The sequence below is a fragment of the Gorilla gorilla genome, chromosome 19 (assembly GCF_029281585.2).
Source record: "Gorilla gorilla gorilla isolate KB3781 chromosome 19, NHGRI_mGorGor1-v2.1_pri, whole genome shotgun sequence".
Classification (NCBI taxonomy): Eukaryota; Metazoa; Chordata; class Mammalia; order Primates; family Hominidae; genus Gorilla; species Gorilla gorilla.
In genome coordinates, this window is record NC_073243.2 from 34,251,098 (window position 1) to 34,268,031 (window position 16,934).

The window sequence follows — 16,934 nt, forward strand, 5'->3', positions numbered from 1 at the left end:
AGTAGGGGATAAAGCCTGGGAACGTGGTTTGGGGTCAGATTATGGATGTCCTTGAATGTAAGGCTGAGGAGTTTGGACTTTATTTTTTAAATAGTAGGAACTCCTTAAAAAGGTTTTTAGATGGTAGGGAAAACCCCATGGTAAAACACATTCAAAATGTGTTTGAATGTGGCACATTTCTCATTCTATAAAACAGTGTCAGCTTCTTAGGAATTTTCCTGAGTGAAAGTGTTGAGACCTGAACACTTTTAAAAAGCATCTCCAGCTTCGTTGATAAAATCTAGGCTATCTTTGCAGTGTCACCTGAATTTCCTCATTTCTTTTTTTTTCTTTGAGACAGCATCTCACTCTGTTGCCCAGGCTGGAGTGCAGTCTTGGGTCACTGTACTCTCCGCCTCCCAGGTTTAAGCAATTCTCCTGCCTGTCTCCCAAGTAGCTGGGATTACAGGTGCCCGCCCCCACGCCCAGCTAATTTTTGTACTTTTAGTAGAGATGGGGTGTCACCATGTTGGCCAGGCTGGTCCTCATTTCTATTTTCATCCTTGCTCTACTGGCGCAACCCCTCTACCTGTGTACTGAATTTTGTGTTTTCCAGTTTCTGAAGGAATTCTGCTCCCATGTTTCTTCCCTTCACTCCTGCATCCTCAGCTGAGTCTTATCCTGTGGTCTTCAGAAATGTATATGTCATTTCAGAGAAAACTCTTGTTTTTTTTCCCGAGAGGGAGTTTTGCTCTTGTTGCCCAGGCTGGAGTACAATGGCGCAATCTCCACTCACTGCAACCTCTACCTCCTGGGTTCAAGCGATTCTCTTTCCTCGGCCTCCCGAGTAGCTGGGATTACAGATACCCAGCTAATTTTTAGTATAGACAGGGTTTCACCATGTTTGGCCAGGCTGGTCTTAAACTCCTGACCTCAGGCAGTCCACCCACCTCAGCCTCCCGAAGTGCTGAGATTACAGGTGTGAGCCACCACGCCCGGCCCTGTTTCTCTTTTATTTCACCCTTTCCTTCAAGGACCTCATCCTTTTCATTGCTTCACTTTTCTGATACAACTCTTCATCCCATAGTATTCATGCTGCCTTTTGTCAACACTCTGTTTTCCTATTCGTAGCTTCCAGCCTGTTCCTTCACTGGGCAAGCCCCTTCCCCTTACTTGGGGCATTTTCTCCCTTTGAAGCTTTTTCTGAATTTCTGTGACATGTCATAGTCTACACTGCATTATTTAGTACCTGATTACATAGTCTCTCATTGGTACCTTTATTGTTTCAATTATGATTTGCTTTTCAGAATCTTCTTGAGGGTAGGGACCATAAACCTACCCTATGGATTGAGTATACCTACCCATAAACTTAATACCTATGGATTGAGTATATCTACTTTTATAGAGAGCTGAAGCCAGTGTTTATCTTGGGAAATTTAGAATTCAGACATTTTTTCCATAGCCATTATACAGTGTAAGTAAAACCAATACTTGAAAAATCAGATTATGAAAAAATCTGGAAGAACTATGAGAATTCATGTACTTTACAAAAATAGCTATTCTGTAGTTGAACAATATTAACAAAATTCTGATTAAAATATTAGATATTATTTGTATGTGACTGTTACCAATACTGAAAAATGAAATGAAGTTCTACACCCAGATCCAAAGGAGTCTTTAAGGCACATATCTCACACGCACATGTGTTAATGTGGTATTAGACACTTCTCTGCTTTTCGGGGTCCCTATAATCAGTTTTAATTTTCTTTACAGATGTTTCTATACTTTGAAGATCATGGACTAGTGACGTGCTCCGCTGATCATCTCATTATTTTGTGGAAAAATGGAGAGCGAGAATCTGGATTGCGCAGTTTAAGATTATTTCAAAAATTAGAGGAGAACGGTGACTTATACCTTGCTGTCTAGTTTAAGGAATTAAAAATACACATGCATGAACCTTGAACATCAACTATCGGGTACTACTCTGAAAACCATTAATATATTGATCACTTAAATTGGTAATTTTTTTTGTCAGTCCATAAAATTCTGCATGTTTAAATTTTTTGTGGACCTACCAACCCGGAACATGTTGCTTCTCAGGTCCTATATCCTCCGAAGAACATACCACAACTTTTTCCATTTGACTTTGAGCTGCTGTTGAAGTGGTGCGTGCTGTGTTTTGAGCTTATTTTGAACCTAGACCCTTGTGAAAGGTACAAATAGAGGTAATATTTAAGTTATGGCATTTATTAGAAGTTTTGTTATTTGGCTTCCTTTAGAATTATTGTGAAGTTTAAAAATAGCCTTTCTCCTGCAAATTTTCCTAGTCTTTAGTAACTGTTAGTGTTCTATATAGCACAAACTTGAATCTCTCGGCCAAAAAAAGGAACATATATACTGTTTAAGTATGGCAAGTTTTTTTTTTGGTACCAATTTGTTTAGATAATTTTAAAAATGTTTTTTAGTTCTAGCTACTAAAACCTGTATGAACTCAAATGGATAGGCATCTTGTGAGGGTGTATTTTTCCCAGTGTGAATTGGCTTGAAGAGCCATGGGCTAAATGGGTACTAGAACAACAACTGCCCCTCATGTACACCAAGGATGAGCTCTAGATCATTTGAGAGGCACAGTGTTTCCAGAGTCAGGGACTGCAGCTGAGCGCAACTGCCCCATCTGACCACTGACTCAAATACGAACTGCTTGAGACAGACTTCTTTTATGTAGTTCTTTGCAGTGTCCATTGAGACACTATAACCAGCCTTGTAACAATATGTTTTCTCCTTTTGGTGCTAAAAAATAAAAATATTAGAAAGTAGTCTACACATGAAAGATTGAAATTCTTAAACTACTGATTAAGAAAGGGCAATGTGACTGATGTTAGCAGACTGCCCCTTCTTACGGAAAACCTTCTGCAGATTTATTTGTTCATTATACAAATGTACTACAAATATACCCTAAAGGGAATCTCCAGAAGTTCTTTTACTAGTTTTAGCTTTGACAGTTGCTTCCACAACTACCTACAAAGACTGGAAGAGTTAAGGTCATCTGAGTAGACCAGTGGCATAATGTTACAAATGAGGAAACTGAGGCCCAGTGCGGTAAGGCCTTGCAATTAAATCTGTAGTGCCCAGTATCACCAAGCAGCTCTAAAAACAGAAACTGAAGACTGAATGAGAAAGGCCTATATGACTACTTTAAATCCAAACAACATTGAGTCATGAAAAGTTCTATGGAGAAATATTAAAACTTAAGCTACCTCAATTACAGAAGACTTTCTCCCATTACTCACGTGCTTTTTCCTTTAGAAATTCTGCATTGGCCCATACATTTGTAAAGTTGTTTTCTGAAGTTGTATGACACAAGGGAGCCATAGACTTAACTGTTTTACTTCCTAGCCTGTTCTAGGCTAGTATTTTGTGATAGTAATCTATTCAAATGGAGTGGTAGAAATCACATGAATTTTGGAAGCAAATGATACCGTAAGTACCACAGCAAATTCCTTCTGGTCATTATACAGGCGTACCTCAGAGATACTACAGGTTAGGTTTCAGACCACATCAAAAAAGCAACTACTGCAAATAGAGTGAGTCACATCTAGTTTTTGGTTTCCCAGTGCCTATAAAACTTGTGTTTATACTACAGTCTTAAATTTCTACAAAATGTACATACCTTAAGAATACTTTATTGCTAAAAAATGCTAACAATCATCTGAGCCTTCAGTGAGTCATAATCTTTTTGCTGGTGGAGGGTCTTGATACTGCTGGCTGTTGACTAAGGTGGTTACTGAAGGTTGGGGTGGCTGTGGCAGTTCCTTAAAATAAGATAGCGATGAAGTTTTCCAAATCAATTGACTTCCTTTCACAAATGAGATCTCTGTAACATGTAATACTATTTAATAGCATTTTACCCACAGTAGAACTTCTTTCAAAATTTAGAGTCTGTCATCTCAAATCCTGATGCTCCTTTATGAACTAACTTTATAGAATATTCTAAATCCTTTGTTGTCATTTCAACTATGTTTACAGCATCTTCACTGTGGAAATGACTATCTCCAGAAACCACTTTCTATACACATTCTTAAGCAACTTCTCATCTATTAAAGTTTGATCATGAGATTACAGCAATTCATTCACATCTTCAGGCTCCACTTCTTCCAAACTCCTTTTAATGTGGGAATTTTGACCGCCTCCCATGAATCAGTATGTTCTTAGTGGCATCCAGAATGCTAAATGCTTCCCAGAAGGTTTTCAATTGACTTTGCCCAGACCCATCAGAGGAATCACTAGTTAGGGCAGCTACAGCCTTATTAAATGTATTTCTTAAATAAGACTTAAAAGTCAAAGTGACTCCTTGACCCATGGACTGCAGCATAGATGTTGTGGTAGCTGGCATGAAGACAACATGAACCTCCTTGTACATCTCCATCAGAACTCTTAGGTGACCAGGTAACATTGTAATGGGCAGTAATATTTGGAAAGAAATTTGAGCAGGTCTCAACCATAGGCTTAAATATTCAATAAACCATGCTATAAACAGATATGCTGTCACCTAGGCTTTGTTATTCCACTTCTAGAGCATAGGCAGAGTAGATTTAACATAATTCTTCAGGGCCTTAAGATTTTTGGACTGGTAAATAAACTCTGACTTCAACTTAAAGGCACCAGCTACACTCGCTGGCATTGAACTTCTTCTCCCCAGGTATGAAGTCCTAGATGACATCTCTTCTAATAGAAGACCATTTCATCTTCACAAACTCAGTTGTTTAGTGTAGTCGCCTTCAGTGATCTTAGCTAGATCATCTGGACAACTTCCTGCTGTTGTCCCTTGCACTCTGACATTAATGGGGATAGTTTCATGAACCAACCTCTGCTTGCTTCCAACTTTTCTTCTGTAGCATCCTCACCTCTCAGTCTTCAAAGAAAGAATTGAAGAATTAATTAGGCTTTGGCTTAAGGGAATGTTGGGGCTTGTTTAATCTATATAGACCACTCAGACTTTCTCCATCATCTCAGCAATAAGGCTGTTTCACTTTCTTGTTTGCATGTTCACTGGAGTTGACACTTTCAAGAACTCTTCCTTTGCATAACTTGGCTAACTGGTGTAAGAGGCATGGCTTTCACCTGCCTGGGCTTTCAACATGCCTTCTTCACTAAGCTTTATTATCTGTAGCTTTTGATTTAAAGTGAGAGACATGTGACTCTTTTACTTGCACATTTAGAGGCTACTGTAGGTTATTAATTGGCTTAATTTCGATATTATTGTGTCTCAGGGAATAGGGAGGTCTAAGAAAAGGGAGAGATTGGAAACCGCTAGTTGGTGGAACAGTTAGAATATACACAAGATTTATCAATTAAGTTCACTGTCTTATATGGGCATGGTTTGCAGTACCCTAAAACAATTACAGTAGTAACAAAGATCACTGATCACAGACCACCATGACAGATACAAGAATAAAAACATTTGAAATACTCTAAGAGTTACCAAAATGTGACACTTAACACAAAGTGAGCCCATGTTGGGAAAATGCCCCGATAGACTTGCTCTATGCAGGGTGGCCACAAGCCCTCAATTTGTAGAAAAGGCAGTATCTTTGAAGCACAATGAAGCAGAATGCAATAAAATGAGGTATACTTGTATTCTAATTTTCTGCCATGAAAAACTGTCTAGAGGGCAGTCTCCAACCCTAGGGACTAGATTGCTTTTGTTTTCATGCATGCCCTAAGGTCACAGAGATGGGGGATAACAGTATGATGGGAGATTCTGGTAGGGACTCAAACCTGATGGTGTTCAGTAGTTGCAGGTAGACTGCTGCTAAAAGTTGGACTTTCAATTTAGAATAAAATAATGGGTCAATGTATATTATGTACATTTTCTCCATTTCCTGAGTTTAGCTTTCAACAGTTAAGACACTTGCAACAGCAGAAGTAACACTACATAGTGTTACAGTGTACAAATGCCTTGTCATTTTTGTTTTAAAATATATTTATTACCTCAGTCTCTGGCTATATTCACATAGCACAAGGGCACAAGATCATCCCTTCTGTTTCTCTCTCTAAAGCTGAGTAGGTTCTGAGTGAACTGACAGGCTTGTTTTTTTTTTTGCCCAGAATGCTAACCAGTCCTGACATGGAGGGCAAGTAAATTTAAAAATCTTAAATTAGAAATAAAGAATGATCTTAGGAAAGTATAGGGTCATTCTGGTCCAGCAGTGTTTTATAACTGGCTTCCTCCTCTTACTAGTCACAGAAATTATTAGAGAGTGTTGCATTTTCCTAATACGGCCCCCCTCAGCACATGACGTTTAAGTAAACAACTCCGTGTAAGAGGCAGTTATAATAGTTTATATAATATAAACTATCTGATACACATACCATCTGAAAGCCTGTATTTCTAACAAGTTGACTATGTGGAAGAATAGACTAGTTCGCAGGCCAGAAGATTATACCGTAAATTACACTGGTAAAGAGCAGAAATTGTTGACGCTTTAGTACCTAGCTGTCTTAAAGCATTTTTAAACATTTGCACATTACTAATAAAAAGTTTGAAGTTAACAAGAAATTTGACATAAAACTGAGTAAGCTGTAAATATTTCATATAGAAGATGTCTGACACCTGATAAATGTTACTTACCAAATAGAACTGAAAGTGAGATGATCAGAAAAAGATTGTCCTTGCCTCAAGCAAGCTTCTGAAGCCTAGGCAAATTAGCTAGGTCCTTAATATGGGATTCTGGCATCCTGATTTTAATGTGCTCTGAAAACAAAGTGTGTGACTCATGAAATAAAGGACACTAAACCCCAAATTTGAAATTATGAAAACTTTAGGCCAAAGAGGTAAAATAAAAACAGCTGTTGGGAATGAAAAATGGCTGTAGGAATTTAGTTACAAGTACTTCACAAAAACATTTTCATCACATTTACATAATATAGCATTACAATACAAAGCTGGCTGCTGTCCTGACCAAGCAAGTTCTCTTATCATCTAACAAAAATAATTTAGATACATTTCTTTGCATGGAATTGTCATATTTTTCCATTTTTGGTACAAAACATAGAAAAAAACATTGGCACATTATGTAGTGATAAGTCATTTTTTCCCCATGTACAAGTTCCAAGTATTCTGCATTCCAATTTGTATTGGAAAAAAGTAATTACTGACTCAATTCAGTCTCTGTTTATACCTTTTAAAAATGCAGCATGAAGTACAGAGAAAGAAAAATGAAGTTTGTTTACGGAGTCTAATATTTATAATACATAGGAAGGATCGGCTGGTAAAAGAGAAAGGAAAATCTCGAGTCTGACTTTATGTAGATCACAGGGAGTTGTGAAAAGAGCAGTATAAAAATATGCACTTGTGCTTTAGAAGCTTTTAGCATACAATTAATAGCTTAAAATAGTATTTACTGCCTCCCCATATGCCTATTTTCTGATATATTTACACCGCACAATTTTAACATTGTTAAAGCTAATGGCATGATTTCAAATATAGATTGGTTAAAAATATCTGAACCTTGAAACTTCCCCTATCCCCTCCCAAAATATTACGTATAGATGGTGCATGGCACAACATACTGCATGGGCTTACACCCAGAAAATTTGGATTTTAATAAAAATTTTAAACATGTATATAAACTTTTTTTTTTTTTAAGAAAAGCTTGTCCAAGGGCATTCAAATTTAATGGCTTTTATATAATACTTGGTGTAGTGCCTCGTGGCTGCCTCTGTGAGCCAGAAATAAAGGAAGCTCATGGATTCCCCAAAAATGAAATGCCACTTTTTCCCTCATCATGGATGACTTTCTGTTAAGATGAACCCCTTTTACAGGAAAGGGGTTACACAGGCTGCTGATACCAGTCTAGAGAGGGCACCCACCAGCCAAGGCTGTGTTCTAACTTAGGTGTCATACCATCGGCCAGAAGAACCATGTAGCCATAGAGGCTGTGAAGCTAAATAGTTTATCTGTAATTTGGTCCTAGTTGTTTCACTTATTTTATGTCGTTTTTTTTTTTTCTTAGATAAATCTGTTCAGATAAGCTCCTTATGAATCCTTCAGATCGATGTTCTTGAGGAAAACAGTCAAGCTAAACAGCAATGATGACTTTTATGGTAAAGGATGAGCTGATCACTAGCTAAGCTACTTAGTCACCATCCTGGGAGATGAGCTCACAGGCACCAAGGCTTTGCTTCCTGTGGCCTGCTAGTTACAGTGAACCAGCTCCATGGATTGACAAGGGTACACAGGATGATAGCAGAGCAAAGGAGTTTGCCAAGTATTTGTTCTGTCATTAAGTATTCAAAAGAACATATATTTTTCTTCATGGAACATAACTTTCTAAGAATGAAATTTGGGGACTTGAATGATTCAAGGTCAAATATTAAACATTAGCTCCTTCACCAATACCTGTCATTGTCATTAGAAAGGAAGGCCTCTTGTTTACGCTACTGTGATTCACAGTGTCCTTTGTCGGTCAAGAGGCCCCCTCTGTGGCTTGGCTTTAGCTGTCAGATGGAAGCCTCAAACTTTTGCACTTTAGGTCATCTAGTGTCTTCCAGTGTTTGTAGTTGTCAGCCAAATGCTGCATCAGGGCTGGCAGATGTGCAAAGGCTGCAAAGACAGAAAAGAATCAAAAGAAACCGGTGAACTTAGACCCCAGGAGCATTTATAAGCCTGGGGGTGTCTGGGACAAGTTTGGGATCAGAATTAGAGGAGGCACACCCTGGGCGAAGCCTTTGGTATCAAGTGAACACACAGCATGAGGACAAGTCATTAAACACTAGTTTCTGAAATACAAACAGGTCCTTTTTGAAAAGCTGCTTATCAGTGACATTATCAGAAGAACCTGTGATTCAGAGTAAACTAAATACATTTTGCATTCTTTCTAGAGTTTTCCTCCAACGACAGAAAAACACTGCAGTAAGCTTCGGCAGCGTGTCCTTTGAAGAGGCAGAGACTCGTTTATCCAGCTATCAAAAATCCATCAAGTCTTCTGCACACAAGCTTCTGTGCCAGCTGCTGGGGATGCAAAGAATACACCCCACCCCACTTGGCCACAAAAAGCTGACAGCCACATTTTTAAAAATATATTTTGTTTACCTTTAGGCTCACCCTATGTCACTAAAGATAATATTCATAAAGTATAACAATTTTCTTTGGGTGACAAAACAGTAACTGTCTTACCATCCCAAGCATCAAACATGTCTGTTATGAAGTAGTCAATGAAAGAGATCTGAGACTTGGGGATGCTACAGGTATTCCGGTCAAACACTGGCATCACCACAGGTAGTCCCTGTCTCTTCTCTTCATCAGTCTGTAAGAAAAAACCACCACATAGGGCTGGAGGACATGCTAGACACTTTCACAGTAATATCCTGTTTCTCAGAACAACCCTGTGAAAATGGGTCATTATCCAGTTTTCTCAATGAAGAAATAGGCTCAGCAAGATCCTCAGACTTACGTAAGTCAGCTGAGCTACACTGACTACACTCAGGCCTTCCCACTCTCAAGCCTCTTTTTTTGTTTTTGAGACAGTGTCTCAACTCTGTTGCCCAAGCTGTAGTACAGTGGTGCAGTCTCGGTTCACTGCAACCTCCGCCTCCCAGGTTCAAGCGATTCTTCTGCCTCAGCCTCCTGAGTAGCTGGGAATACAGGCACCTGTCACCATGTCCAGCTAATTTTTAGTAGAGAAGGGGTTTCACCATATTGGCCAAGCCAGTCTTGAACTCCTGACCTCAGATGATCTGCCTCCCTTGGCCTCCCAAAGTGCTGGGATTATAGGCACGAGCCACTGTGCCTGGCCCCAAGCCTCTTTCTATGTGATACCATAGCATCTCCTGACACATTGATCTCAGGGTACTTAGCCCCTTTTCTGGGATCTGCTTTTATCATTGCAAAGTCAAAGCTATGTTCAATGTCATACAAACACGAATTCTCATACCAAAACTACTGACATTTACACTGAGAAGAAGCAATAGTGGGTAAAACTGCTAACACCTTAGCATGACTCAATGAACTAGCACCAAACTGTATTAATAGCCATAGTCATTACATTATTTGATGCCACATGTTTGCACTTAAAAAAAAAAAAGTTTCAGGCCGAGCCCAATGGCTCATGCCTGTAATCCCAGTGATATGGGAGGTCAAGGCAGGAGGTTCGCTTGAGGCCTGGAGTTTTGAGTCTGCATTGAGCCAGGACTGTGCCACTGCACTCCAGTTTGGGTTACAGAGTGAGATCTTGTCTCAAAACAAAAAAAAAACAGAACCAGTTTCACTTGAGAATTACCTCTTTGAAGCAGTAAGAGTTATTAATTGTATTAAATCTTGACCTTTGAAGTACATGTCTCTGTAATATTCTGTATGATGAATGTGATGAAATGGGAGTACACGTACACTTGAACTGCATACCAAAATCTGCTGGTTGTCTTGTGGAAAAGCACTTATGCACTTGAATTGAGCTGAACCAGCTGTTTTTATCCATGGACCATTATTTTCACTGGAAAGAATGACTGTCAAACTATGATTGTTCAAACTTGGGTATTAGCCTTGCAGCTTTTGAGGTGTGTGGAAATCTGAGTATTGTGCACATTAAAGGAAGGCCATCATCATTCATTGAGCTGAGTATTAAGATCCGCATTTCCTGGTGGTGTATTGAGCCAGAAGGCCAGCTCAAAGGCTTCATTTGTAACTTTCATTTTTAGGTCACCCTGGCTTATGAACATTAGTACATTGCTTTTTGGGAAAAGGACACCTAAATAGGAAGCTTTTATCAAAAAACTTAAAAGCACATTTTTCTCATCCTCCATTCACACTGAGAACAACTAGGAGTAGTAGTACTTCAGGTCCTCTCTCTGTGGGTCCGGGGAAGCCCACTGATGAGCAGCTTTTGGCTTGGCTTGCTCATTTCAGGTCAGTCGATCAAGCAGCCTTAAAATATCCACTGGTGTTCAAGGAGTCATTTGATCCTCACTCCCTTCCTGTTCTTCTCTCTGGAAAGCTCAGAACTACCTGTCCTACTTTTCTTCAATTCAGAGGCTCTCTTCCCAGAAAGCTGCAGTCTACTTACTGGATTTCATGAACAGACACTTCTCAAAAGACGACATACAAGCAGCCAATAAACATAAAAAAAAAATGTCCAGGCTGGGTGCGGTGGCTCACGCCTGTAATCCTAGCACTTTGGGAGGCCAAGGCAGGCGGATTGCTTGAGCTCAGGAATTCGAGACCAGCCTGGGCAACACAGGGAAACCCCATCTCTACTAAAATACAAAAAATTAGCTGGGCGTGGCAGCATGCACCTGTAGTCCCAGCTACTTGGGAGGCTGAGGCAGAATTGCTCAAGCCTGGGAGGTGAGGGTTGCAGTGAGCTGAGGTCATGCCACTGCACTCCAGCCTGGGCAACAGAGCAAGACTGTCTCCAAAAAAAAAAAAAAAAAAAAAAAAAACCAAACAAAAGTCCAGCATCACTAATCAGACATGCAAATCAAAACCACAATGAGATACCATCTCAAACTAGTCAGCATGGCTGTTAAAAAGTCGGAAAATAACAGATGTTGGCAAGGTTGTGGAGAAAAGAATGCTTATACACTGTTGGTGAGAAATATATTAGATCAGCTAGCCCCTGTGGAAAGCAGTTCAGAGATTTCTCAAAGAACTAAAAATAGAAATTGCTATTCAACCCAGCCGCCCCATTACTGGGTATATACCCAAAGGAAAATAAATCATTCTACTGAAGAGACACCTGTACTTGCATGTTTTATGACAGCACAATTCATGGTAGCAAAGACATGGAATCAACCCAGGTGCCCATCACTGGTGGACTGGATGAAGAAAATGTGGTGCATATATACCATGGAATACTATGCAGCCATAAAAAAGAATGAAATCATGTCATTTGCAGCAACATGGCTAGAGCTGGAGGCCATTATCCTAAAGTGAAGTAATAGAAACAAAACCAGATACTACATGTTCTTTCTTAGAAGTGGTAGCTAAACATTGGGTACACACAGTGGCAGAAACTGGAACAGTAGACACTGGAGACTTCAAAAGGAAGGAAGGGGGCAAGGGTTGAAAAACTACTTATTGGGTACTATGTTTACTACTTGAGCCATGGATCATTAGAAGCTCAAACCTCAGCATCAGCAATACACCCTTTTCACAAACCTGCACATGCACCCCCACGTCTTAAACATTCTGGGTCCTCTGCCGGTCACTCCCCTTCCCAGTCTTCCTAGGCATCATCTATTCTTTATCCTGCCCTTCTTTATCCTGCCTCCACAGTACATTTCAGCCATGCAGACCCCACAAAATTCACAACTTGTGGCTGCTTGTTTGTCACCCACACACCCATCAGTGCTTAGAGTCTCTTCTCTGGAAGTAGGGCTGTTTTCACATGTCCATTTACAGTCTACTGCTTTCTAGATTTCTCTCCTTTAACTCTCTACACTGCCACAGTTAAAGTGAACTACATATTGCTCTTCCCTTTTTATAAAAATTCTGTTTCCCCTCCCTTTGTTAATTTTGCTCAGAATGCTTTGTTCTTCCAGAAAGTCTTTTCCTATTCCATTTCTGTAGCCCCCCTTTTATCTAGAAAATAGTCTCTCTGAACGCCTGTAGCACTTAACATAAACTTCCTTGAGATACACTTCATTTTTTACTAACGTGGACCTATCTACATCTCTCCCCTATTGGACTGGAACTCCCCGTGGCCGCGATGTCTTCATTAATGCCTGTGTTCCCATAACGCGCCATGGAGACACCCAGGAATAACCTAGTGAATGAATGGAAGATTTCTCGGTTTTTGTGCAAGTTCTGGATCCAGCAAACTGAAGATGAAAAGTTACTTCCAAAGGCTCAGTTTATCCCCCTTCTCAAGAGACTCTGGTTAGTGATCAGCCCCATCAGTCAGCTCCTGAAGGAACCAGAAGCCTACCCCAGGTGCGGGTAAGCTGCTTTCTTCCAGGGAGGCGTGGTTAACTAATTGGTAAAAAGTTACTCAGCTGGAGAATCCCCCAGGAGTTCCATGACCTAGTTCCCATTCCCAGAGGGGAAGTGGAGCTTCCCTGGAAAGATGGCGCACCTGTGCAAAATACTCCTCAGAGATCCTCCCAGCCCATTCAATGCACAGGTCCAAGGGGCGGCATGGGTTGGCCACGTCAGCACACTTAATCATCATGCGTTTGATCAGGATTTGGTTTTCAGGGAAGTTCTTCCCAGCAGGGTTGCATTCACAGTCGCTGCCTTCAATCTGGAAAACAGATGGTCAGATCAGGGTTGGTTCAAGATGACGGTGAAGCCCACAAGGGTTAACTCGCCAGGCATTCGATGGTGATCACCCAGCACACAGGTAGGACTGGGACTCGGCGAAGGCAGCTTTTCCTTTTTTAAATTCCATATATAATATACTGACACATTCTTTAAAAAAAGAATATACTGATACAGTCTTAAAAGACACTCAGCAATACACACACACACACAGTTTGAAAGTTGAAAGTCCCTGTCACCACCTGTCTACCCCTCACATCCATTTTCTTCCCTAGAGGTAACTGCTACAGCAGTTTTGTTTTTATTTTGAGCAATTTGATATGTAATCTTAGAGGAAATTTCTCCCAGTTTTTTTTTAAAAATGTGTAAAAGCAGAGCTTTTAGCTACTTTAATGCATTTCAAGTAGGGCAGTGGCACATACATGTAACCCTTCAATTATTTCTTGATTTCTACTACTTATGCCTACCAGCTCCCTCCCTCCTATGACCTGTCCCACCCCCAACTCACCCAACTCCCTCGCACTTTGGTTCTCCTAAGGCAGGTGTCCACTCATGTTTTCTTGGCTGTTCTTCTGACTGGCTTGTAAGTGAGCCAGGTAGGCGTGGGGTCCTTGGAGTAGGAAGTAGTCAGGAGCAGGTGTGTTCAGCCATGTTTAGAAAGACTGGTCCACACCTAGTGGTGATGTCAGTGTCCTGAGCCATGTGGCCAGGACACGAGTTGGTACACACATCACAGGCCATTTACATAGAACCTGAAAGATTGTCATTCTCCACTTTTAAAGACACCATCAAATTGATTGTGTAAAAACAATTAGGTCTCCAGAGCTCTGCCAAGCCAAAAGGCTGCATGACATTTGGGGGGTTTAAGACTGGACCTATTTATTAGACTATCAATGGGCAGAATATGTTCTGGAGGTTTTTGATTACTTATCAAAGTAATACTGTTTACTATAAATACTGCAGTTAATAGTAAGTTGCAGTGCAGAGTTGGGGGCTTACATGGGTGGATGACCTTCCCAGTTCTATGAATCTCTATACTTTTCCTTCTCTAAATCCCCAGATCCTTGCTCCTGTAAGTCTTCTGTGGAAGGAGAGGGCTCTGGTGTTGTGCTGTGGAATCCCTGGGGGAAGGGGCTTAAATAGGTGAGGTAGACACTGTCACTCCATCCAGACTGGTCATGGGATGGGTCCTACACAGATAATCTCCTTACTGATCAAGTTACTCATGATGATCATTCACATCCATCCAGTTTGCCAACCTCTGCCACTCAACAGGAATGAGCGGAAAGCTTTTCTACCTTTATGGGGTTATGAACAGCTTCATGGCTTCAGAGAACAGTGGATCTTATTAGGTGTGAACCTTCTGTTTCATGTTCCTAAAAGCCAAATTGGTAAGGACCTTAAGGCAGGTCCAAGGTACATGAGTAGGTTTTAAAAAAGGAAAACACAATAAATGCTTCTGCTTTCCTGTCACTCCCAGTTTTATGATAGTCTTCAGGTACTGGTATGCTTTTAATGTGAATCAGGAACATTCTTTGTTTTTTAAAACACCTTCCAACTTTGAGGTTTTCCAAGAGCTCAGTGAACAGAGAAGTAAAGGCTTTGGAGTCTCTAAAATACCACCATTTATGCCAGTCTCTGTTCGTCTGCGGCTCCTTCCATATTCTTTGGGCCAAGCTTTTCTGGTCAGTACTGGCTTTTTCTCAGGGCCTTTCTTTCAAGGAGCTCAGAGTTGCTGTGGACACAGTTTATTCTCATCCCCAAGGAAAACAAGTGGCCAGTCCTTCCAGCCCTTTATCAACTCCAAGCAAATAACCACCTTACATTTGAGTGGGAGAGAAAATGCTTCGGGGCCAGAGCAGGCTCTTATGGAAATGTACTTGGATGTGCCTTATGGCATGGAAAGCAGTACTCACCTCAGCTGCCATTGGCTTGTTAATGCTGTTCACAAACTTATTCACATGTTCAAAGTGTTTTGTCATCTCTGTTGCCAAAACCATGTCAATAATAGCCTGGCGCAGCGTTCGATAATGGTTCCTAAAATAACCAGAAGACAAAGGGGCTTGTTCACAGCGTGTCTCAAATTATAACTATTCTGCCACCATTTCACTACACTCCTCACAACCTAGGAGGAAGCTGGGGCACAGAGTTAAGAAATGTGTGCAGATCACAAGAAGAGTTTACCTGCTCGTCCTCCCAGTAAGCAAGACTTGCAGATGCTATTCCATTTTCCCCAGTGATAGCTGACCCTTATGTGATTTATGAGTATTTTAAAAAAGAGAGAAGGTACCTGTCACATGGTGGACGTTTATCTGACAAGGTGATTCCCCTCTCCCTTCCCTTGAGAACATCAAAACAGTAAGGTGGCAGGAAATGGCAGGCTGGCACGGCAGCCACATAAGCTGGCCCACTGCACTCTGTGCAAACACAGGGATTCCCATTGCACAGGATGGCCACGGCCTCTTTCAATGATGGCACTGGAAGACTTTCCTGTTAATAAGTAATTCTCTAGATTGCAGCAGATAGAAATTGTAATGAATGAAGCAACAACCCTGCCCCAAATTAACCATCCAATTCTGTCGTCGTTTTCTAACTTCAAGAGCCAGAATGGCTCTTGAATAAAATTGGCTACTGGAAAGAATTTTTTCTGCAAAAGTTTAAAAACCCATCCTCGATACTGATGAAGCTGAAGCCAAAGCTGGAATAACTCATCTCCATGTTTTCCCAGTTTTCTGGAGACCAAACCAATAGGTTCACATAGACCAGCATTCCTGAGGCCCGAGTGAGCTCCATGTTCTCTGTACACTGCCCCCTTCCCAGGCATCTGTGCACCAGCCTGGCAGGTGCTGTGTGGGAAATACCCACAGCCTGACTGCAAGGTGCTGGCAAGGCAAGAGGACCTGCTCACATCTAATCCACTCTCATCAGAGGAGAATGCGGGGCTGGGGGAACCTGCCCCACCCTTCGTGCTCCCGCTCTGTGGGACCTACTCATGAGGGAGTATTTTAAGCGGCCGGAAATTGAGCTAGGGAAAAATGGGGGTGGATACACTTTCCTCGAGTTACACAAAAGACAGGATGTCCTCGTAGGAGGGTAAAAATATCTGGTGTACTTAGTAATAGTACAATCAATATTTATGTAGTGTTCTGCAGTGTATAAAACATTTTTATGAACTCACTGAAGACCAAATGAGATTTCAAAACATAAAGGCAGTCTGAAAAGTCAAATTAAGTTAAGGGCAAGGTTATTTTATCATCTGATACAGTGGGACAGCTATTATTTTCCTTTTCCCCTAAGAGGAAGCTAAGTATTTGGGAAAACTGAGTTTCCCACTTAAACTTCACAAACTTGAGCACAGGAGCCCAAGCACAACAAACCTGTCAATATTCTTGAAAATGTTGCACTTGGTGTCCTTGACCGTGAGCTGGAAGGCCAGGGCGGTGTGGTGACTCTCCAGAACAGCAGTGTCATTGTAGAGCACAGCAAGCTCACTGCCTGCATTGCAGAGGAAAGAGTTGGTCCTTCCCGGGTGATCCACGTCATGGACTGTGGCAGCAATGAGGGCTGCCACCTCATCCAGCTGATCAAGGCTTCCCTGGGATATGGGGAGGCAAGGTTGAGCATTACCCACTGGATCTTGGAGACCCATATCCATCCTTGTCTGTGCGGAGGGTCGGGTCAGGGGATTTGAGATTTTCAG

The 16,934-nt window shown here is 41.1% G+C and overlaps 2 protein-coding genes across 30 annotated transcripts in view; one reads left to right on the plus strand and one right to left on the minus strand.

Moving 5' to 3' along the window:
* WDR41 (WD repeat domain 41) overlaps window positions 1-10,309 on the plus strand; it is a 202,394-nt gene extending 192,085 nt beyond the window's left edge. For 5 of the 17 annotated variants that reach the window (XM_055366988.2, XM_004058669.5, XM_063700674.1 and 2 more), the window contains one exon: window positions 1,753-2,795. In XM_055366988.2, the coding sequence (XP_055222963.1) occupies window positions 1,753-1,905 (153 nt within the window). In that variant the 3' untranslated portion in view covers window positions 1,906-2,795. Of the gene's footprint in view, window positions 1-1,752; window positions 2,796-7,994 lie in introns of those variants that run through there. The other 12 variants (XR_010131735.1, XR_010131744.1, XR_010131739.1 and 9 more) reach the window with 10 other exon arrangements.
* The window catches only part of PDE8B (phosphodiesterase 8B), a 247,997-nt gene continuing 237,845 nt past the window's right edge, over window positions 6,783-16,934 (minus strand). For all 13 annotated transcript variants that reach the window (XM_055366979.2, XM_055366980.2, XM_055366985.2 and 10 more), the window contains 5 exons: window positions 16,612-16,829; window positions 15,151-15,271; window positions 13,050-13,217; window positions 9,158-9,287; window positions 6,783-8,584 (listed from right to left, as the gene is read on the minus strand). In XM_055366979.2, coding sequence (XP_055222954.1) covers window positions 8,475-8,584; window positions 9,158-9,287; window positions 13,050-13,217; window positions 15,151-15,271; window positions 16,612-16,829 — 747 coding nt within the window. In that variant the 3' untranslated portion in view covers window positions 6,783-8,474. The remainder of the gene's footprint in view (window positions 8,585-9,157; window positions 9,288-13,049; window positions 13,218-15,150; window positions 15,272-16,611; window positions 16,830-16,934) is intronic.